Below are 22,926 nucleotides of genomic sequence, written 5' to 3' on the forward strand. Positions count from 1 at the left end.
ATTCTAGAAATTAATTATTATTAATGATATATAATTATTAATGATTAAATAATTAGTGAAGAAGAGCAGTGATACATGAATTCATACTAAGTAAGTAGTACCAAGAGGACTTTGTACACAGCAACAACAAGATTATGTGATCAACTCTGATGGTTGTGGCTCTTTTCAATAATGAGATGATTCAGGTCCATTCTAATAGACTTGTGATGGAGACAGCCATCTGCACTCAGAGAGAAGACTATAGGACTGAATATGTATCACAGCATACTATTTTCACCTTTTTTGTTATTTTTTGCTTTTTTTTCTCTCTCATTTTTCCCCCTTTTGATCTGATTTTTTTTTTTTATTTGCTGTCTAAGGAGGGAGAAAAATTTGAACACAAGGTTTTGCAAGGGTGAATATTAAAAATCTTTGCATATATATATATTTTTTATTATAGCTTTTATTTAGAAGATATATGCATGGGTAATTTTTCATCATTGACAACTGCAAGACCTTTTGTTCCAACTTTCCCCCACTCTCTCCCCCAGATGGCAGGTTGACCAATACATGTTAAACATATTGAAGTATAAGTTAAATACAATATATGCATACATGTCCAAACAGTTATTTTGCTGTACAAAAAGAGTCGGAGTTTGAAATAGTGCACAATTAGCCCGTGAAGGAAATAAAAAATGTAGGCGGACAAAAATAGAGGGATTGGGAATTCTATGTAGTGGTTCATAGTCATCTCCCAGAGTTCTTTCTCTGGGTGTATCTGGTTCAGTTCATTACTGCTCTATTGGAACTGATTTGGTTCATCTCATTGCTGAAGAGGTCCACGTCCATCAGAATTGACCATCATACAGTATTGTTGTTGAAGTATATAATGATCTCCTGGTCCTGCTCATTTCACTCAGCATCAGTTCGTGTAAGTCTCTCCAGGCCTCTCTGTATTCATCTGCTGGTCATTTCTTACCGAACAATAATATTCCATAATATTCATATACCACTATTTATCCAACCATTCTCCAACTGATGGACATACACTCAGTTTCCAGTTTCTGGCCACTACAAAGAGGGCTGCCACAAACATTCTTTTTGCATATATTTTGAAAATAAAAAAGCTATTATTAAAAAAAAAAGTGACCCCCAATGATTCCATCAAGAACAAATCATGGCAGACTAATATTTCCCTTTGGGACAGAGTTAAGCTGTCAAATTAAGAAAATGCCATAGATAGTTTACTCAGACTTTACTGAAACATTTGTCAAAGGCTCTCTTTACTTTTGGAAATAATCAACAGAGGTGAGGCACTAGAATTAAGAGGGACTGGGAAAGGCTTCCTGTAGAGGGTGGCACTTTACCTGGGACTTGAAGGTTGGGGGACAGGTTATGAAGCGCTCTAAATGCCAGACATGCTTGTCTATTCAGTCCTGCAGGTTGTAGAGAGTCACTAAAGTTTATTGAGTGGGGATGGTGTCAGGGAGGGACCGTGAAACATGGTACCATACCATGGTACAGCCCGACCTCAAAAGAAAGCTCGAACAGTTCAGTGTCAGAGCAAGGTCTCCAGTGGAGTTCTTAGAATCCGTTTGTCCCAACTGTGCTGCTTCACAGTGTAATTAATGACCTAGATAAAGGCATAGATAGTATCTTAATCAAATCTTTGTTTGACAAAAAGATAGCACAGCTAACAGCAAGGTCCAAAATTATCTCCTCAGTGCAGGATGCTGGGAAAATCCAGTTCACAAGTATGATCAGAGAGACAGATTTGGGGGTGTTCACAGGCTGAAAGCTCAATGTCAGAAATGTAGTAGGGAGTCCAAAAAAGTCAATGGGATCTTGGGGTACATTAAAAGAAAGCCAATTTCCAGAAAAAAGAAGGGGATAGCTCTGCTGTAAGACCAGAAAGGGATAGATAGATATTTTCAGCTCTGAATACCAATTTTTAGGAAGGATATTGATAGACTGAAAGGCATCCAGAGAAAGGAAGTAAAAAAACCTTTCAGTTAGATACTGCCTGAATCTGGGAAAAGTTAGTCTAAAGAAGGGATTTAGGAAGACAGAAGAACTATGTATGTCTGAAGGGTTATCATTTGGAAGGGACCAGAGTTGTCCTGCTTGGTTCCAAGAGGGCAGATTTAGGAACACTGGCTTGAAACAGTTGAGACAAACTTAAACTTGATTTAAGAAAAATCCTCCCAACTCAATAGTCATCCTTCAGTGAAAGAGCTTTCTCTAGAAAATGGTGGGTCTCCCTCTTATTTGAAAGCTCTAAGCAAAAGCTAGGTGACCTCTTTTAAAGTATATTCTGGAAGGTATTCCTTTTCAGGAAGGTCTAGAGGGCTTTCGAGATCCCTTCCAACTCAGAAATTCTGTAATTCTAGAGGAATCTCTTGGGCTTGGTGTCAGGAAGCATCTCATTTCAGATTACTTTTCTGAACAAGTAATTTATCCTCCGGGATAAGATCTGTCATTCCCAATCCTTAGGGTTATTGTAGAAGATCCCATCCTTGGAGTTAATGTGCTTCCTGTCTCAAGTGGGGAGAAGCGGGGAAGCCATGTCACATTCTCACGAGAAGTCAAACAGGAAGAACAGGGTAGATGACAGAAGGTTGTCTGTAAGCATCAGAGAGGGCCACAACGATCAGTGACAAATTTGCAGAGAAGGTGGGACTGGGACCTTGAGGAATGGTCGATAGTTAGAGAAACACAGAAGAAGATGGGGGAAACAGCCCCTATCAGGAAATACAGCACAAGGAAGAGTGGAGAGGGATAAGCAAGGAGTCAGAAGCAATTTGGTATCGAAAGACCAAGTTTCAACTCTGGCTCCATTGTGGAATAACTCGGTGGTCTTGGCCACTTTATTTAAGCGATCTCAGCTTTAGTTTCCTCATCTGTGAAATAGGGGTAATACTTGTACTATTGATTTCATAGGGTGATGGATTTAAAGCTGGAAGAGATGGCAGAGCTCTTTTAGTCCATAAGTATACCCATTCTAGAGACAGTGAAACCAATGAAGACCCAGAGTGTAAAAATCAGTTATCTCAGGTCAGATGGGTAGTAAATGCTACTAATGCAAAGAGAAGCCAAGTCTAATCAACTCTGTTTCTATGGAACCATGTGGTCTCCACTAGGTTGTTGGGAAGATTAAATGGGTTAATGTATAAAAAAGTACTTAGGAAACTATAAAATGATAAAATTAAGGTACTGACATTACAATTATAATAGTAGTGTTATTAATATGCCATGTCACTTCATCAGGGACTTGTGATTTCATGGGCATTATAGGTGACCTCCCCTCCGCAGCTTCCTCCTTTGAGATACCTCACAGTCTCAGAATTGCCAGAGAGACAGACAGAAAAAGAGAGAGGCAGAGAGAGAGAAATATATGGAGAAAGAGAGAGAGAGAGAGAGAGAGAGAGAGACAGGGAGGGAGGGAGGGAGAGAGAGAGAGAGAAAGAGAGAGAGAGAGAGAGAGAGAGAAAGAATGAGAATGAGTGAAAAATATCTGCACTCCCACTTCACAGGGTTATCACACTGAAAGCACTTTGGAAACCTCACGTGTACAGTACATACGTGAGATACTATTGTGCATTATGTATTCAAGGGAGGTGGTTTACATGGAGAAACACAAATGCTCAGTTTTAGAATAGGCAGATTCAATTAGCCTGAAGTTCTTTGTCTTGTGCAAGGTCCCACAATGGGGACCTGAAAGCAATTCTTCTCGACTCCAAGTGCAGCGCTGCATCCCTGGTGCCCCACCACGAGCTGGCCAGAAGGACCTTAGAGAGATGGGCTCTCAGGAAGCAGTGAAGAAGTTGGGCTGGCTCCTTTTCTTTCCCACACTGCAGCGCTCCATGTTCCCCTGGCCTGATCAATGTAATTCCTGGGTAGAGTCTGCTTTAAGAGCGAGGCCGTCCATCCTAAATGAATGATTAATAATGGTCTCGCTACTGGCAAGCCAAGATTTAAAGACTCAAACTATATTATATACTTTTGAGAACACTATAATTTTTGCTATAATAAAAAACAGTCTTTAAATCCTTTTTATTTTCAACCCTTGCCTTAAAATTTTTAACAATAGTACCAGGTTTTATCTTTCTTAATAAATATCTTTCTATAGCTTCTTTTTATGTCACCAAAAGAGACAAAGCAATTCTGACGCTATCAGCCATGTAGCCATAAATCAGCCAGTGCCACAGTCAACTGTTCCGGACTACTATGTTTGCGTCGAAAATATATTACAAGATGCCACGCCATCCATTAGGTCTGAAGTCTTTTGTAATCACTGCTTGTTCTCTTTATGGTGGAGGATAATATAATTGGGTCAGCACCCTGAGGGCCTCATACACTCTCTTTTACAGCGTTATTTCCATTTGAACCTTGTGGTTCCTGATACAGTGCTCCTGAAACCCTCTGGCTGCTTAGTGAAAATTAACTTATTGAGATTATTTGTATTTCCAATGCTGTTCCTCTTGCAGAAGCGCCAATATTTTGAAGAAAGGCAGCCATTCTCCCGACATTGCTCAAGCAGAAGGCAAACTATCTTCTAGACCAATGAAAAGTCTGCTCTCGGACTTTTTCATCATTTCATTTGGATTTGACCTTTTAGTTTGATTTAATCTGCTTGTCCTAAAACTGAACATTTGTATTTCTCCATGTTAAACCACCTTCCTCGAATACATAATGTGCAATAATATCTCACGTATTTACCGTACACTTAAGGTTTCCAAAGTGCTTTCACTGGGACAACCCTGTGAAGTGGGAGTGCAAATATTCTCCCTCCCTCTCCCCCTCCCCTTCCCCTCTTCCTCGTTCTCCCTCCCTCTCTCTCTCTCTCTCTCTCTTTTTCCCTTTTCTCTGTTTCTATTTTCTCTCTTTCTCTCTTTCTCTGTCTCTCTCTATAAGTAAGTCAGATAAAGGAAATAAGACCTTAAGGACCACGGAAAGCATGAGTTTCACCAACTGTCACTTAGTCTGACAAATGATAGCACTGGGGCTAGTAGTAAAAATGGGGAACTAGGAGAGACACAGAGAGAAACAGAGAGACAAAAAGAGAGAGTGAGACATACAGAGAAATAAGAGAGAGAGAAAGAGAGAGAGAGCGAGCGCGAGAGAACTTGGCTCTGGCAATATGTACCTGCTGCTAGGATCTTAACAGCATTTTATTTTTCCAGTTACACGTAAAAGGAATTCTCAACATTCATTTTTCTGAGATTTTGAGTTTCAGCATGCTGAGTGGAGTGAGCAGAACCAGATTATTATTATACAAAATAACAAGATTACGTGACGGTCAACTGTGCTGGACTTGGCTCTTTGCAATAATGAGGTGATTCAAGGCAATTCCAATAGACTTGGGATGGAAAATGCCATCCGCATCTAGAGAGAGAGACCGTGGGGATGGAATGTGGATCCAAGCATAGCGTTTTCACCTTGTTATTTGTTTACTTGTTTTTTTTTTCCTACTGTTTTTTCCCCTTTTGACTGATTTTTCTTGCATAACATGACAAGTAAGGAAATATGCTGAAAACTATCTTTATATATATTTAGAAAAATAAACTACAATAGGAAAAAAAGATTTTGAATTTCACATTTCTTCCAGTCTAAGATAACTCAGGAGTCATATAGACTATGAATCCAGCCTATGGGCCAACCTGATGCACCTGCCGCGGCAGCAGTAGCAATGAGCCTTGGAGGCAGCTACAAGAACTCTCAGCCCAGAGGTGGTAAAGGGGCCAGAAAACTTGTCAAATGAGGACCACAGGGGCCCTTTGCTGGTTCTGGGTGCGGGACCCTGGTGCATTGGCCATATGGAGTTTGCAGTTTCAGGAAAAAATCACTTGTGAATAGTTACAAGGAATTAAGGACTTGAATCACAGTCAAAGAAGAAAGGAAAATTGGAGCTTGCATCTGCAGGACAAGTAATTATTTCTGGGTGGAGACCAGGAGACAAATTAGGAAAGCAGTATCTCTCTAGCTCAACCACCTTAGAAACCCCCAAAACATGGGACCCCAGCACCAGATCTGAAAAAGCAGCACAAAAAAAGCCTGAAACTTAAAATCATGCATCCCCACTCTCTGGTCAATAGAGCTAAATCAAGAAATAGGCTAAAAAAAAGAGCAAATAACAAAATAATTTCACTACAAAAAGGTACTACGGTGGCACTCAGAATCCACAAACTCAGAAGAAGACAACAATGTGAAAAGAAGTATAAGCAAAGCCTCAAAAAAAAAAGTTCACTAGACACAAGCCAAATAATTTTTGGAAGTTAAGTTTTTTTTTTCCTTTTAAGACATGATAGAGATAAAATTAGGAAATGACATTCCCAGGAATGTCATAGCCAAAGTCCAGAGTTCCCAGGTCAAAAAGAAAATATTCTAAGTCAGAAAGAAACCATTTAAATATCACGGAGCCACAGTCAGGATCAAATGCAGCTTCTCATCCAAAGGCTTGGAATATAATATTCCAGAAGGCAAAGGAGCTAGGACCAAGAATAACCTACCCAACTGGATAGCGGAAAATACACAGTTAATAATTGTAACTGAAAAAGTGAATGAAATGAGGTCAACCATAAAACAGAAGCAGAAGAATGAATTAGAAACTAGAATCCAACAATATGCTGTTTACAAGCGACATATATGAAACAGAAAGATGCACATACTGAGCTAAAACAAAGAGTTGGAGCAGAATGCATTATGTTTCAACTGAAGTGAAAAAAAAGGCAAGGATAGGAATCATGATCTTAGACAAAGCAAAAACAAAAATAGACTTAATCAGAGAAAGAATATAAATGGTACTACGGATAATGAAATATCATCAAAAACGTTTTCAGGAAGTTTCTTTGAAAAAGTATTTCTCAAACACATTAAGTTCTCAGGGAACTAAGTCAAATTTAGAAAGAAGGAACAATTCTCTAACAGGCAAGTTTTGAGAAGAATAAATCAAAGCTATCTATAATCACATAAAAAAACTCTTTAAATCACTACTGATTTAAAAAATACAAAATCACCCTGAGATACTACCTCATACCTATTAGAGATGATAAATGTTAAATGAGATAAGGGAAAATACACTAATAAACTGTTGGTAGAGTTGTGAACTTTTCCAGTCATTCTGGAGAACAATTTGGAGCTATGCCCAAAGGGTTATAAAACTGGGACATATCCAAAAAGACCACTACTAGGTCTGTACTCCAAAAGATGAAAGAAAAAGGAAAAGGATCCTTATGTTCAGAAATATTTATAGCAGTTCTTTTTAGGGTAGCAAAGAATTGGAAATTTAGGAGATGCTTGTCAGTTGGAGAACGACTTAAGATTTGTCATATGATTGTCATGGAGTACTATTATTGGGCTATAAGAAATGATGAAAGGGTTCATTTCAGAAATATACAGGGAGATATATATGAAGCAATACAAAGCGAAGTGAAAAGAACTAGGAAATCATTGTACACAGTAACAGAAATATCGTAATGTTGATTATCTGTGAAAAGACTCAGCAACTCTGATCAATACAATGATCCAAGACAATTGCAAAGGCTTCTTGATGAAAAATGCTATCCAACTCCAGAGAGAAACTGATAAATTCTTTTTATTTAAAAGCTTTTTTATTTTCAAAATATATGCAAGGATAGTTTTCAACATTCACTCTTGCAAAACCTTGTCTTCAAATTTTTTTCTCCCTCCTTTCCTCTCATCCCCTCCCCTAACAGCAAGTAATCCAATATATGTTAAACATGAGCAATTCCTCTATACATATTTCTATATTTATCTTGCTGAACAAGAAAAATCAGATCAAAAAGGAAAAAGATGAGAAAGAAAACAAAATACAAGCGAATAACAACCACCAGAATGAAAATACTATGTTGTGATCCACACTCAGTTCCTACAGTCCTCTCTCTGAATGCAGATGACTCTATCACAAGACCATTGGAACTGGCTTGAATCACTTTGCTGTTGAAAAGAGCCATGTCCAGAACCGATGAATTTTGAGTGCAAATTGAAGTATAATTTCCTCACTTTATGATTCTAGCTTCTTTTGTGACATGGCTAGCATGAAAATAGGTTTTGCATGATTTCACATATATAATTGATACATTATTTGCCTTTTCAGTGAGTTAGGGAAGGGAGGGGAAAAAATTCAGAACTCAAAATATCAAAAAATAGAAAAAAAAAGAAGAGAAAAAAATGGAGGCCACTAATCCTTACACGAGGATCCCTGTGGAGCAATTTCATGTATATTTTGTGGTATATTTACTGGGAATTCTCCAATGACATTATAATCTGGTTTGGGCTACATTACTCAAGAGTGTTAATAGCTAGCATGTCTGATTCCTCTGAGACAGTTTATTCAATCTTGCAAGAAACTGGACTACTTTCTCATAATGATCTGAACCTTTTCCTTTTACCTTGTTAAAAATTTCTAGGTACAAGATATTTCTTCCTTCTTGATACACTGACCCTTCTCCCTCCCCTATGCCCAAATCCCGTTTTGGATGTAAATTGTCAGACTAAATCAAGTTTTTCCTGTTTTTTTTTCCTTTTCTTCATTGCATTTTCATAGCATGTATATTAATGCAGCTTAGTCTCTCACCCACTCTTCCTTCCTTTATTTATATCCTAAATGACTCTTGGTGAGATTTATGAGATTTAATGTTTCCATTTTAAAAATAACTATTTGGTTTACTTATTGATATTTGGAACATATGTCTGATTCTGCACTGCCTAAGCATACATAATTCTCTTACCAGCATCTTCCTTCTGTCAGTGGTTTAGTCTTTATTCGGGGATCGTGACTTTAAATCTTTCCTGCCATTTCTAATGTGCATTTCCCTCTGATTACACCTGGGAGGAGGGAAGGGCAGCCCCCAAGAGAGTAAATCCTAAGTGAAAATAAAACAAGCGATGGAAAGAATGGTGTATTTCTAACCAGAACTGAATCCAAAGGCTTCGTGCCATTGGGAGATAGGGTGGAAAACATTCATCTATTTTCTTCTTCTCTAAGAAAAGAGACCAAAGGGAAAAAGAAATATGAGTGAAAATATTGATCCCAGTAAGAAATCCTCCCACCTTCACTCCAGCTCTCTCACATCCTGATTATTGCCTGCCAGGTGGACGTCAGCCACGGGGCCTTTATATCCAAGCCCACGGCAGAGGCATAGTAACCAAGAATCAAATTCGAGCATGATTTTTTTCCTCTTTAATCACAGTGCTTTATGGTTTAAAAAAGAGTATGTGATTTCAAGTCCCAAATTCATGGCAATAATAAAAGTTAAGAAGAAAAATCCAAGTTTTCTGGAAATTGAATCAGTTGGTTTTTTTTTTTTTAATCATTGTTATTGTTATTGTGGTGTGTGTCAGCTGGGACTGGGAAAAGGATCAGAAGAGGTATAAGGATTTCCCTGCTGTAGATTCATTGACTACACAGAATTGCCTTATCTCTCAGTGGATGTTAGACCAAATAAGAGTAATTAAATAAAAAAGAATAATAAAATAAAATAAATTATATAAAAAAGGAAAAAAAACCAATTATTTAATGCTCTGTTGCTCTTATATTTATAATTATGTCAGTATATTAATAATACCTAAAGACCTACAACTAAATTTGCAAGAAATATTATTGGATAATAATGATGTGATTATGTTACTATAAGTCATTTCTATGCCCTAGTATTATTTCTATTTCAATATTTTTATCTCCCATCATTTTTAGACCTGAGAAATCCAGATGTTATTTCTCCCATTTTGAGACAGTTAAGAGGATACTAAGTCAAGTTAATGTATAATCTGTACGGTACCTAATAGTCTGGAAAACTAGAGTCCCAGTCACATCTCTGACACATTCAGGTTTTGGGACCATGGACAAATCAACCTCTCAGTCCCAGTTAATACTCTAAAGTGATCCATTATAGAGTCAGCACTAACAAGTGCTGTGAGAAGGTGTTATTTCATCTAGGAGTTTTGTGTTCCAATGATTAAAGGGTTGGGCCCAGAGCATGGCAAAAAAAAAAAAAAAATGCTGTGAGTGTACCTCAGTGATCAGAAGGTCTCCCCTTCCTCTTCCTATTACACAACCATACCCACACCCACAAACACATATGTATTTATTTTAAATTTAGTATCAGCTTTCCCCCAGTTACAATTTTCAACATTCATCTAAAAATTGGTTTCTAAATTCTATTCCTCCTCCCCAAACTCTCTTATGCAAGCATTGTGCTATAGGTAATATATGTGGAGCCATGGAAAATATATTTCCATATTAATCACATTATAAAAGAAAATGTAGATCAAAAAAATCCAAGAAAAATAAAGTTTTTTTTTTTAAAGTATTGCTTCAATCTGCATTCAGACTTCATCATTTCTCTGGAGATTAAAAGCATTTTTTTAATTGTAAATTCTATAGAATTGTCTTGGATCACTGAACTGCTGAGAATAGCTAAGTCATTCACAACTGATCATCTTATGATGTTATTGGTACTATATACAATTTTCTCCTGGATCTACCCATTTTATTTTGTATCAGTTCATGTAAGTCTTTCGACTTAGATGTTTTTCGAATCTTTTCTTACAGCACAATCATAACCTGCTCTTTGTGATGATCACTACCTTTCTTACCAGACTGATAATTCTTCAGGAATTAGGAAGGAAGGAAGAGAGGGAGGGAGGGAAGGAAGGAAGGAAGGGAAGGAAGGCATCCTAATCATTTCTTAGATGCTTACTATTAGGCAGATTGTTAAAAGTGTTGGATTTACAAATACAAACAAAAAAATCTCTGCTCTCAAGGATCTTATGTCCTAATGGGGGAAGAGAATACATGAAAGAGTGCTGAAAATGCTGGTATGGAAATCACCATTTAAGGGAAATGTTTGAAGAGTTTCCTAAACAGGTAGTTTAATGCAGCTCTGATCGCTGTTTAAAAAGTTTCATAGTCTTCTCATGGGAAATGATCTTGGATAATGACTTATAATGTCATCCTTTAAAGGTCATTCTATGCAAACCCTGCCCCCCCTAAAAAAAGGAGTAGGGAGCATCATAGTACGATTAATAGGAGACAAGAAAGTCACTTTTAAAGATATAAAATATAACCATGGTTTAAGTCAGCAAAATGGTCAAGTAAATTTTGAAGACTTTGCTTATCACAGGAGTGCATTAAAAAGAAATTAACTCTAGAGGTCAAGATAATAGTGTAGCGTATGGAGAGAATTATAGCTATCTCCCAGAAGACTCTTTTTTTTTGCACGAGGTGAACTAGCAGACATATCCAAAGATTAAATTTTCATCAGCAGATCTCAGTATTTCATCAATCTTTCATTATTGCATGGCTTAAAGAATCATCTGGCCAGGTACCATTAGGAAACCTCCAACTTCCAAACTTAGACCCCACCAAAGTGGGGAGAAATATAGCTCAAAAAGAGCAATGCAAAAATTGTAATGACTTTTAGATTTGCTCAATCTAGAGACGTATATCATGATAATGATTCAAGACTCCCTTATCCCCACCTTTTCATCCCTGATAACACAAGCTCTATCAATATACAAAGCAAGTTCACAAGCACAGGAGCAATTAGGGTCTTGGCCAAAGTGATTAAAAGCAACAGGAAAAAAAGGAAAGAAAAAAAGAGCATTTACATTTCACTGGTGCAGATGATTGCTTGAAACTTTTAGCCCGTCCTGACAAAATTACAGCTCGATACGACATGGTTGGAATTACAATCTACAAATTTCTGTTCTCAGAGCAAGAGCTGAAGAGCTCAGGGTGGACAAAGAGGGCAGCCGTGGCGGTCAGCAGAGCCACGTTGGCTGTCCAAGTCTGAGTTCCATCCTGCTCTTCTACGAACCCTCCATCTAAAGTTCTCACTTGCCCATTAAGTCACCTGCATCTTTCTTATCACTATTTTATGGGTCACACTCTCAAAATCTGTCTCTTCAATAATTCATAGTCATCCAATTATATAGTTGGCTGAGCAGAGGGTCAGATGGTAGGCAGGGGAGGAGGGAATGAATCTGAAATCTGAGCCCTCACGTTCTAATTAATCAGTCAAACGAGGAAGCGGCTGGATCAGCCCAAGCTCTGTGCCCCAGACACAAACAGAAACACTGAAAGTCAGAGAGGAGCCCAACAGTCACTTAAAAATGCACTTTCTTTGTGCACGTCGCTAACTTTGGACGTTTTCCAAGGGGCCTGGAAAGGCCCAAGCCGAGTGCAAATATTTGTAAAAGAACTCCAGCTCCTTCGGGATGTCAAAGGAGAAAGCAGGCTGAGCTCCAAGGCTCAGGAACAGCACAGGTGAGTGTGTGGGGTGTGCAAAACTGGCCAGCCCTGAAGTCAGGAGGACCCGAGTTCAAATCCAGCCTCAGACCCTTCCCACTTCCTGGCTGTGTGACCCGGGGCAAGTCACCTAACCCCAATTGCCTCAGGGGGAAAAGTGACCAGTCCTTCGATGGATGGCATCCGTACTGCTGTATATTCCAGATTAGGGGCAAGGAGAACTCAGGTGGTTAGTCACAAAGGATTTTAGAGGGTTATCTGGCTGGTCTTGCTTTAGTAAAGGAAATGCTGAACTTTCTAGAATTCGCTTATATGTAAACAATATTTTCTTTTTTTTAACCTTTGTTGTAAATAATATTTTCAAGTAAAACCAACACATTTCTTTGTAGATTAAAGTTTCTGTCTTTAGGCAGCAGCTACGTGTCTACTATTAGTTTGCTTAGAAAATTCTTTCTTCACGATAGGGCTGCATCTTAATTAGTGACGATCAAATGAATAAGATTTTACTGGTTCAACAGGACTGCTTATGTATTTTCAAATATCAAATTTTCTCACCTCAGGAGCTCAATGGCCTGTGGGTCAACAGTGGTAAGTTTAAAAAGGCACCGAAGTCTCAATTTCCAATAAACCTTTTCCCTTTCTGTCCCTATTTCGATTTCATAATTCTACAACGACATCTATGTATAAAATCCCTGTCATCAGAGTTTTTACAGCCTGTGCTCTTTCACTACTAATCTGATGAGATATTCCCATGAAGTTAAAGCGGTGTCGAGGGACAGAAGAGCCAGATCCAAGCTCCACGCAGTCGCTGAGGTACCTTCTTTGGGAGGTACCTTCCCTCCAAGCCACGGGCTTTCCCGGCTCACTTTTCAGGTAATGGCGTGTGTTGGTCAGGAGGGAGGGTATCCACGAGGCAGCCAGGGAGACTGCCGAGTGCTTCACCGGCCTGGAGCTGATCTTGCTTTTCTCAAACAGGTCACCACCCTCTGAGGTGTAAGGCCTCACGGCCAGGCTCTGGGTGATAAGAATTCACAGAGGTCCAATGCTCCTTTAATTCCCTCGGCCTCCAGCGGTTCCCACGAGAGCAGTGATCATTTGGCTCCAGAAATGATTTAATTAACGCGATACCTTGAACCAATGACGCGCTTTTTATCGATCATCTCATCCGAACTCAACAGTCCTAGAAAGTAAGTCATACGAACATGGTCCTCTTTCCTTTAAGGATAAACAGAGTCAGGAAGGGAGAAGAACCCAGGATCTCAGACCATGCTCTCCAATACATGAAAAGGGAACAGGTTTTTTTTTTTTTTATTTTGGAGCTTATGTGTGCATAAAACTCTTGTATCATGTTTCACTCAACAAGCTTAGTCCATCTGTTTTCAAAATTTCATTTAGTCATAATTATGGCTATTCTGTTAACCGTTCTTATGATATAGGAATAGACTTTTTGTAGATGTTGGTTTGTTTTTTACATGAAGGAGCAACAGTTCAATCCTAACTGGTGTGAATAATGAATCCATTTAGAGGTAACATGTTTTTAATTCACATTACGTGCAGTTACATTTCTGTAAAATATGGTAATTGGTTCCAGCCCGATGGAAATATGTAGTGTAAATTTAAATAACACGACCACTTCCCAAGATGGGTTAGCTGCACTCATCAGGACCTAGATGTAAAACGAGCAACCATTTCCCATTGGGAGCTCCTGTAACTGATCCCGTCATTCCCAGTGAAAGATCGCCGAGATCACTGGATTCCCAGGGACTCTCCACGGAAAGAATTTCCATGAAGATCGCAAGACTCCTTTGGAGGAAGTAACTGCCAACACTAAACTTTCTTTGCTGATTTTGAAACTACGCTATTAAGGGAACTGTTCTGAATTTTGACAAAGATTTTCTGTCCTTCAAGCCCTGGGCACAGCAGAATTTTACTATTCCCTTTAATTCTATGAAGAAGTCCCCAAAGATACTCCATTTGCTCAGCAAGGAAAGCTACTAAAGAAAATGGGAAATGGGGCTCATTTTCTCGAGCAAAATGAAACACTTTTATGTTTTATTCATGGCAAAGTTAAAACCCCTTTCCTTTTCAGCATTTCAAATTACATTTGCTCTTAAAAGAAAAATAAAAACTGGAAGCAGAGGAAGTTAAAAACACTGTAATTTCAGAGACACATTCTTCTAGGGAGTCCGAAGCTCAGGGGACCAATAGGGAGAGAGAACTTGCTTTCCTCTCTCCTGCTTCTTCCTTATTAATTCATTTCTTCAAAAGGTGGCTCAGCCCAAGAGCTGCCAGCATTTAAATCCCGCATTCTGACAGCCGGTATGGAAAGTTATTGGCGGCAGCGTGCTGGTAAATGTTTAACAACCGACCCAGCAGAAAATGATACATGGCACACTTCTAAATTTAATCTGGGTGATTAACATTTGTTGCCATCGCTTTCTTAAGTCTAGACACTCGACCGAACAATAAACCAAGATTTGTAGCATTCACTGATTTCCAAAGCAAAAGTGCTCCCCCTGAACATTTACCTAGTGGCTCACAGTTGAAGCTGGCTCTAGCAGCCCTTGGAAACTTTAGGTTTCAATTTTGTTCTCAAGTACAAGTTCCTGAACCCTCCAAAAACAACTCCCACTTCCACCGGTGTACTTATTTGTAGGGACTGGGTGAGACTAAAGAGTATGTCACTCCGGAGAAGCCTAAAACCATTCACCTGTAGATGGAGGTTCTGGGTAATAAAATCCCTTCCAAGCCACAGAGCAGCAGGATCTCTGAACCCTCCCCAGACCCACGTTCGTGCTTCATCACCAAAAAGGAGAGTAATCCATCTGGCTCCAGGAGTAAGCCGTTTTACCATTTAAAAACCTCTCCCTGTTTTGTAGTAAATTAGAAATCTTCGATAACTAGAAATTGCAAGCCTGTGACTGAAGCTAACAAAAGCTCTTCCTTTGATAGTCATTTCAAAGCTGCAGTCATCAATTCCTAACTAATTTCAAAAGTTGGAAATATAGAATGTTCTCTATATTGGTATGTCTATAGCAATAAAAATATGATATATAATATCAATATAGACATATGATATATGCTCCTGAGGAGCAGCCACTTCAAGGTGTGAGAGGATGGAATGATTGAAGGCAGAGCATTTAGGTCAAGTCTGTGCTAGAAAATACTAAAAAATACATTGGCACTTTATAAAATCACTAAACTCCCTCCACATCCTCCAGTCTGAGAGCGTGAGTCCGCAGCCTGCCGGGGAATCGGCTCACTTTTGTCTGAAGTGCCCGACATCCCTGGCCGGCTTCCCGGTTCACACATGACAGTTCAAAGAAGCCATCAGCCCTCCAAGAAGATCTACCTAATTAGCAGGCAGAGAGCGCATTTCGGGGCTCTCCTCCACGGAGCATTTCTCTCCTCCCATCACACTTCCTTCAGGACCATAATTTGGAGGACTGTACCTCTCCCTAACTCCCACTGCCAAGAGATCTATTCATGTCAATGGCCAGCGTGACTGTGAGAAGGGCCAAAAGCTGGGATTAATTCCTTCTAAAATGACAAAAGAAGGTCAAGAATGGGAGCCTTGGTCCTTTGTCTATTCCATAGGACATTAGCTAAAACACCCTCTCTCAAGCACCAGGGACTGACACAGATTTACATCCACATCACAGTGGTCATTCTCAGACTATCAGTGACATCCCTGAGACAACCTGGAAAGGCCTTCCAAAACAAAGAATAAAGTAAATTAAATATCTTTCACATTACTTATTGAATTCTATGCTAATTCTTTGATCACTGGGATATTATATTAGGGAATATAGAAAGTTAGTCCAAATTTTTTTTTTTTTAAAAGTAACCAGAAAAACCCAAACTCGAGTTAAGATAAGGGAACTTATATTCAAGCTGAAAAAAATAGATTATGGTAGATTTTGTTCAGAAATACACATTGAAAAGAATTTTTGGCAGAGAAATTAGAATATGAAGATTTGGGAATACAAACTGATAGCATACAAATTTTTAATTGAAAGTATCCATTTAATCTCTACCTCATTATGCTTATTAAAACATAATTTACAAGTTTATTAAAACATAATTTACATGTTTATTAAAACATAATATTTACAGACACAAGAACTATGACTCCATATTACACGAACTCCTATTTTCAAGCCCCCTCATTGGATTATAATAATGATGATAATAATAATTGGAATATAATAATAATAATATTATACTAATAAAGAATAAAAGAAGAATTACAGAAAAGGGAAGGGAGGAAAAGAAAGGGTTCTCGAGAAAGTATGGATCAGCCTGGAACTGGGCCTGCATTGTGGATCCAGATAAGAGGAGAATTTGTAGAACAGGAACATAGAACACTGAATGAGTTTTTGACCTGGAAAGTGAAAAGCCTAGAAGATTCATCAGGCAGGGAAGTGTTTATGCATGTATGTACATATATGCATATAAATGTACCTGTATTTCTGTATAATGATATATGTATGACATATTTATATATACATGTGTATGCATGCAGGTATGTCTATACACATGCACACTTGCCCATAAAGATTAGAAAGTGCTTTTTATTTTTAAAGATTGTAAACTCAGAATATCCCCAGATTTCATTTAGTGAGTGCAGATATAGGAACAAAATTTATTTATTAAAAAAAAAAAAAACCAACCCCACACCAATGGCACTAAGTACAGTGATGACTGGTATAAATCAGAAGTCAGTGCTAGACTCAAAATAATAAAGGAACAGTTTGCATAACTCACCGGCCATTGTCTCGGCCCACGCCCCATACACGGATGCTCACGATGGGTTGAGAATGAAGGACAGTGCGGTCCATGGGGTCAACCAGATTTAGCATGTCATTCTCCAGAATGAGATACATGTCTTTCCCCTAGAATTCAATGAGAAAGCAAGATGTGAACTTTATGCTTCCTGGACAACTAGAGGAGTTTCTGGGAGAGGAGTTATTTTGTAATAATTCTGCAAAAAATAGTCAAGTTTATTCTAAAAGCAGAGAATAATCATTTTTGAAGGACCCAGTTTGAATAGAGTGCTGAGCTAGGTGCTGAAAGAGATATAGTTTAAATCAGACTTAAGTAAATAACAGTCCCTGACCATCATTGAAATTAAATATGACCAAAAAATTTTATAACAAGATGATACATAATAGACAATCACAATTCTGTTTGATGCCCAAGTGCAGGGAACAAAAATTTATTTCTGGCAGAAGAGGCATTTGTGTTTCACTTCAAAGCTTGGAATTCAAAAAGTAGAGAGTGAAGTAATAGCATCTCGGGCAAAGGGGATAGGAAGAGAAAAGACGGCAGAGTGGGAAAATATGGGCGATGAATAGAGGGGATCCAGTCGTTCATCGGGTTAAAGGGTACATATGAGAACTGTATGAAAAATGTCTAGGGCGAGAGGAAGATTAGAGAGTGCTTTCAATTTAATGCTAATATTCCAAGGGCTTCAAATAGTGAGTGTGAATGATTTTCGGGAGGTAACAGAGGCCCTGAAGGATGACAAGACAGAGGAAAGTTTGAGGGATGGATTAATGAAGGAAATGGAAGATCAATTAGGAGGCTAAAGGTTAAGGTGGATGGTAATGAGTGCTTGTCCTATGCTGTTAATAATAGAAAGAGAAAAGAAAATGGGATTCAAGAGAAGGAAGACATGACTGGACAAGGAACTGGATGTGCAAGATAAAGGGAGTTGGAAGGGAAGAATCAAAAGCCCTGAGAAAAGAGCTAGTCTGAATGTGGACCAAAGCCTAGTATTTTCAGCCTTTTTGTTGTTATTGTTTGCTTGTTTTTTTCTTTCTTGCGTTCTTTCCCCCCATTTTTAATGGGATTTTTCTCATAGCTTGATGGCTACAGAAATGCATTTAGAAGAATTGCACATGTTTAACCTATACTGGACTGCTTGCTCCCTTGGGAAGGCTGGGAGAGAAATTTGGAACACAAGATTTTGCAAAGCTGAATATTGAAAACTATCTTTGCATGTATTTGGAAAAATAAAATATTATTAAAAGTAAAAAAGAAAAGGAAGGAGCTAGTCCAACCGCTGATAACCCAGAAAAATGAGACCAAGGGAGATGAAGTGAATTCACTGCCCAAGGTTACATGGGTACTTAAGCTGCAGAGGTCATGTTTGAAAAGAGGCTCTTGGACTCCAATTTCAGGATTTCTGCAATTGCCCCTTATTACAAGTCCAGTGTTGGATGGTCTGCCTTTGATTCAACTGCTATCTGTGTAATGATTATGCAGATAGTTATTAAGTGCCAGAAGAAACATGCAGAACGTGCTTGGTCCTGAGCAAACTCACAAATGAGCGAGAAGGATGCGAAGGTACAAGTTTGCCCCACTGGGAACAGTTCAGACTGACAAAGCACTTTATGAAGTTCTGGAAGACGATCAGAAAGCAGAGTGAGGGAGAGCCCTCACAACAATGAGGGGCGGCTGCTTTCCATAACAAATCTGCTACGGTAACAAGGTAACACAAGGACTATTATCCCTCTTTCAGAAGAGAGGAATGATATATAGTGAACGTGCAATAACAATATAAAAATTCTAGTGAAGAAAATGGGAATAAGAGTGAGAAGAAAATGGAAATAAGAGTGACTTGGGGAAAGGAACCATTATTTCTCATTTTAAAGCTTACTTTGTTTTTTTAATAATATTATTTACTTAAAATTATATTTATTATAATTTTGTTGAAGTAAATTAATAGTGTATTTTAAAGCAATCTATCTTTAACCTTTTTAATGTCCTCTCCCCTAATCCCTATTCCAATTATTATGGAAGGAAAGTTGAATCTGGAGTCAGAGCAGCTGGCTTGATTACTTACTACTTACGTGATGGACAAGTCACTAGACCCCAGATTCCCTATCTGTACAATAAGGTGCTTGCAGTCAATAGTTTCTCCAAGATCCCTTCCGGCTTGTGAGAGGGCTACAATCCTTTTACTGGACTAAGGGATCCTCCCAAAGTAAAATCTCCTTTCTATGTGAGAAGACAGCTTTTAAAGATGCCTAATAGGTAAAGAATGCTCCATATCCAGCAGGAAATGAGCAAGATAAATGTTGGCAGCCAGTTCGCTCACATATTTATGATGTGCCTAAGTTCCCTCACACATTTATCTTGTGTCTCCACTGCCTTATCATGGGACTGTGGGGATGCAATGCTATAAAAAACAATTATCCTTGTGTGCCATCCATCCCTTCCCTTGGGATCTCACAATATGGTTGGGAAAATGAACATATTCAAATAAACAAAATCTGAGCCAATGTGTAAAGGCTCTGAGTCACTTAACAAAACAGACATTGATTAGCCTTCCACCAGGGACAGGACACTCTGCTTGGACCAGGGAATTTTTATCCAAGGGTAAAAAGTCACATAGTGCCCACCTCTATATAAGCAGCTTCTGGTCTGTGGGGATCTACAGGAAATCAGAGGAATAAAGAGAGCCAGAATTGGGGAGACAGTTCTGTGAAAATAGTACCAAGGGAGAGAGCTCAGGGTGGGCCAAAGGGAACAACAAGAGCATTCTTTAAAAAGTTGTCTCAGAAAAAGGGGGGAGAGTCAAAGAAGGGATGATACTGAGGCTCTGGGGGAGTGGAATGGATGGAAAGAATCCTGAAGAGAAGGCTGAGCTGCTCACTCTCCTATTTCTTCCCCTTTTCCCCCCAAAGAGTGACATGATACCCAAAGCAAGTATACCGGCAGCTCTTAAAGAGTCTGAGTCACCAGACCCAGGTGATCAATTCCATCCCAAGACACTGAAAGGACTGAAAGATGTGACTGTTGAATCATACTGGGCCTTTTAAAAGATCATGGAGATGCCATCGGGAAGATTGGGTTCTCTTTTCGATAGAAGCCGACAAGCTGGGAGGAAGGGTCCGAAGGGTCCTAGAATTAAAGGGTCCAAAACTTCAGGGCAAAAGGGACCTCGGGAGTATCCAGTCCAATGAGGAAACAAAAATCTGAAGAGATTATTTAACCGGGATTACACCAAGAGCCAATAGAACAGAACCAAGATTAGAGCACGTTCTCAGCATCCAACTCCCTGTACTTGGTGACCTGCCACACAGAGGATGAGGAGGGATGACTGGTGGGGGGAAGAGCTGATGACCTGATAACCTGTGGATGTCCGGGTGTCTGGGGCCATAACTCGTCCTCCTGACTCCAGGGCCAGTGCTCTGAATCACCTACCTCCTCCTGTTCTAGAGTTCCAAGGAATATATTTAGATCATTTTTTTAGTCATAAAGAACCTTGTAATGGGATTGTTTTTTTCAGTAGGTAGAAGGGGCAGAACTGGTAGTACAGTCATATGAGTGAGATTTGGAACAACAAATAGTCAATGTCGTAAAATCGAATGGTTTGAGTAGGAGAATAGTGAGACAAAATGAATAAAAAAGATACTAAGGCCCTATTTCAGAGGGACTTAAAATTTTAGCTAAGCAAATATGGATTTTATTATTTTTGTTAGGAAGAGTCATGGGAGGTTTCAGGGCAGAGGAAGGACGTGGTGAGATGCAGATAAAAAGGAAGGAATTTAAAAATCAAATAAGGAAAAATAAGATGTTCTTAGAAAAATAAAAATAAGCAACTAAGAAAAAAGCCAACGATCCAAATTGGGAAAATAAGAAAAAAACCGGAGGCTAAAATAATCCAACAAGAACTATAACAGAGATTTTTGTTTACAAATACAATCATGAAAATGAATGCAAATGTCAGAGATGAAGACTAATAGTAACTCAAGGGGGCAGCAATTCAATTCAAAAAATATTTATTAAGCTCAAATTATATGCAATATATCATGCTGGATGATGGTGACATTAAAACAAAAAAGAAATATCCCCCAGCTTTTAGAGGAGGCTGGAAGGTAGTGGAGAAAACAAAATATACACATAGCAATAAATGAAAAGTATGGACAAAGTAATTCGGGAGAATTAGGAAAGGCTTCAAGTAGAAATCAGTACCTGAATTGGATTGGAGATGAAGGTAAAGAAGGAGCAACCCAAAGAACCACTTGTGCTAAAAGAGGGAGCCAGGAGCCAGATGTGGTCGGCCTTCTGTAGAAGGGAGGTTTGAGCTGAGTTTTAAAGAAAGCAAGATTAAGAGATCAGGAGAGAAAGCGACATGGCCATGAGTGGTGACCAGTGAAAAGGCATCAAATGGGAAGATGAAGTCTTGTACATGAGGTAAAGCAAGAAGAGCCACAGTCCTTGGATCATACATCCGGAGGAGATTAAAGTTCAAGGAGACCGTGCCAGGGTAAGAAGGGCCTTAAATGCCAGCAGAGAATTCCTCCTGGCTTCTGGACAGAATAAGGAATTCTGACATTTAACCAGCCAAGGAATGGCTTTAACAGTCCCTTTGGCAGCTGGGGAGGGAAGGATTGCATGCCGTGGGGAGAGACTTGAGAGCAGGCTAGCCAAGGCAGAAGGAGAGATATGGGTGACTGGGAGGGTAGGATGGTAAAAGGGACACTTGGGAGGGATGTGAAGGTGGAAGCAAGACTTGGTAACAGCCTGTCTAGGAGAAGTTTACAAAGGGGAGGGTTTGGGGATGCTCCTGAAGTCGTGAGCCCGGGTCACTAGGACACAACCATGTCCTCCACAGTACGAGGGGGGAGGAGGTTTTGGGGGATTGGTCCATCACTTTCATTTGCCACGGTACGGTCAGTGATAGGAAGGGAGCCAAGGGACTCAAGAGACAAGAATGGTGCAGAGTTGAACTGGCTCTTGGGGAGGTCAGGAGGAATAAGAGTATAGTAAGAGTGGGAATGACCTGGGAGAGAACTGAGGGAAGGAAGAATCGGAAGTCAAGGTGAAGACAATGAAAAGGGCTAAAGGTCCCCAGGCAGATGGAAACCCAGAATGAAAATCAAGTTGCAAGAGCAATTTCTCTAACCTAATTTCTTCTACTGAACACTTTTACAATTTTTTTTGCATGATCATTTACTTCTTTTCATAAGAGCAATTTCTCTAACCTAATTTCTTCTACTGAACACTTTTACAATTTTTTTTGCACGATCATTTACTTCTTTTCATTCATGTTAGTAACAGTATCATAAGAACCTTGACACCGCCCAGGGGTGCTTCAGACAAAACTTCCTAAATATCTAACGTTACCGAAAAGTACATTTCCCTTTTCTCTTTGAGAAAAGACAGACTTCACTGATAAATCTATTTGATTATTACATCTACACACTTGTTTACTAGAAAGACAAGACTCCGAAGACATTATTTTGAGGATGATCCAATAAGGCTAAACAATGTAATAAACCTTATTAATTTAAACCAAGCCAAAAAAAGGCTACTCTGAATGAGTGGGAATAGTGAAATGCAAATTTCTAAAAAAATATGTTTTTATTTTAGCTGAGAAATAGTAAAAATCCTTAGGAATACAAGATGCCTTGCGATTAGCATATCAAATGTTTGAACATAGATTCCTGAAAGTGCGTAAAAAAACACTGCGTTCTCTTGAGTATTTGCAACAATGGCCCCGAAATGTTTTGAATGCTATCAGTTTGTTCTATGAATCACCCAGTCCTGACGGCTGATCTTTCCAGTGCGATGTCCTGACACCATCTCAAACCTGACATGTCTGAAAATAAACTCCTATGAGGATTCTGCTGATGGAAGATCTTCAGGGGCCCAGTGGGTAA

At 39.1% G+C, this 22,926-nt stretch overlaps 1 protein-coding gene across 6 annotated transcripts in view; it reads right to left on the minus strand.

The window, feature by feature from the left end:
• The window catches only part of APBB2 (amyloid beta precursor protein binding family B member 2), a 374,634-nt gene that overhangs the window by 54,973 nt on the left and 296,735 nt on the right, over positions 1-22,926 (minus strand). For all 6 annotated transcript variants that reach the window (XM_051964457.1, XM_051964459.1, XM_051964460.1 and 3 more), the window contains one exon: positions 17,018-17,145. In XM_051964457.1, coding sequence (XP_051820417.1) covers positions 17,018-17,145 — 128 coding nt within the window. The remainder of the gene's footprint in view (positions 1-17,017; positions 17,146-22,926) is intronic.

This window comes from Antechinus flavipes, chromosome 6, assembly GCF_016432865.1.
Source record: "Antechinus flavipes isolate AdamAnt ecotype Samford, QLD, Australia chromosome 6, AdamAnt_v2, whole genome shotgun sequence".
NCBI lineage: Eukaryota > Metazoa > Chordata > Mammalia > Dasyuromorphia > Dasyuridae > Antechinus > Antechinus flavipes.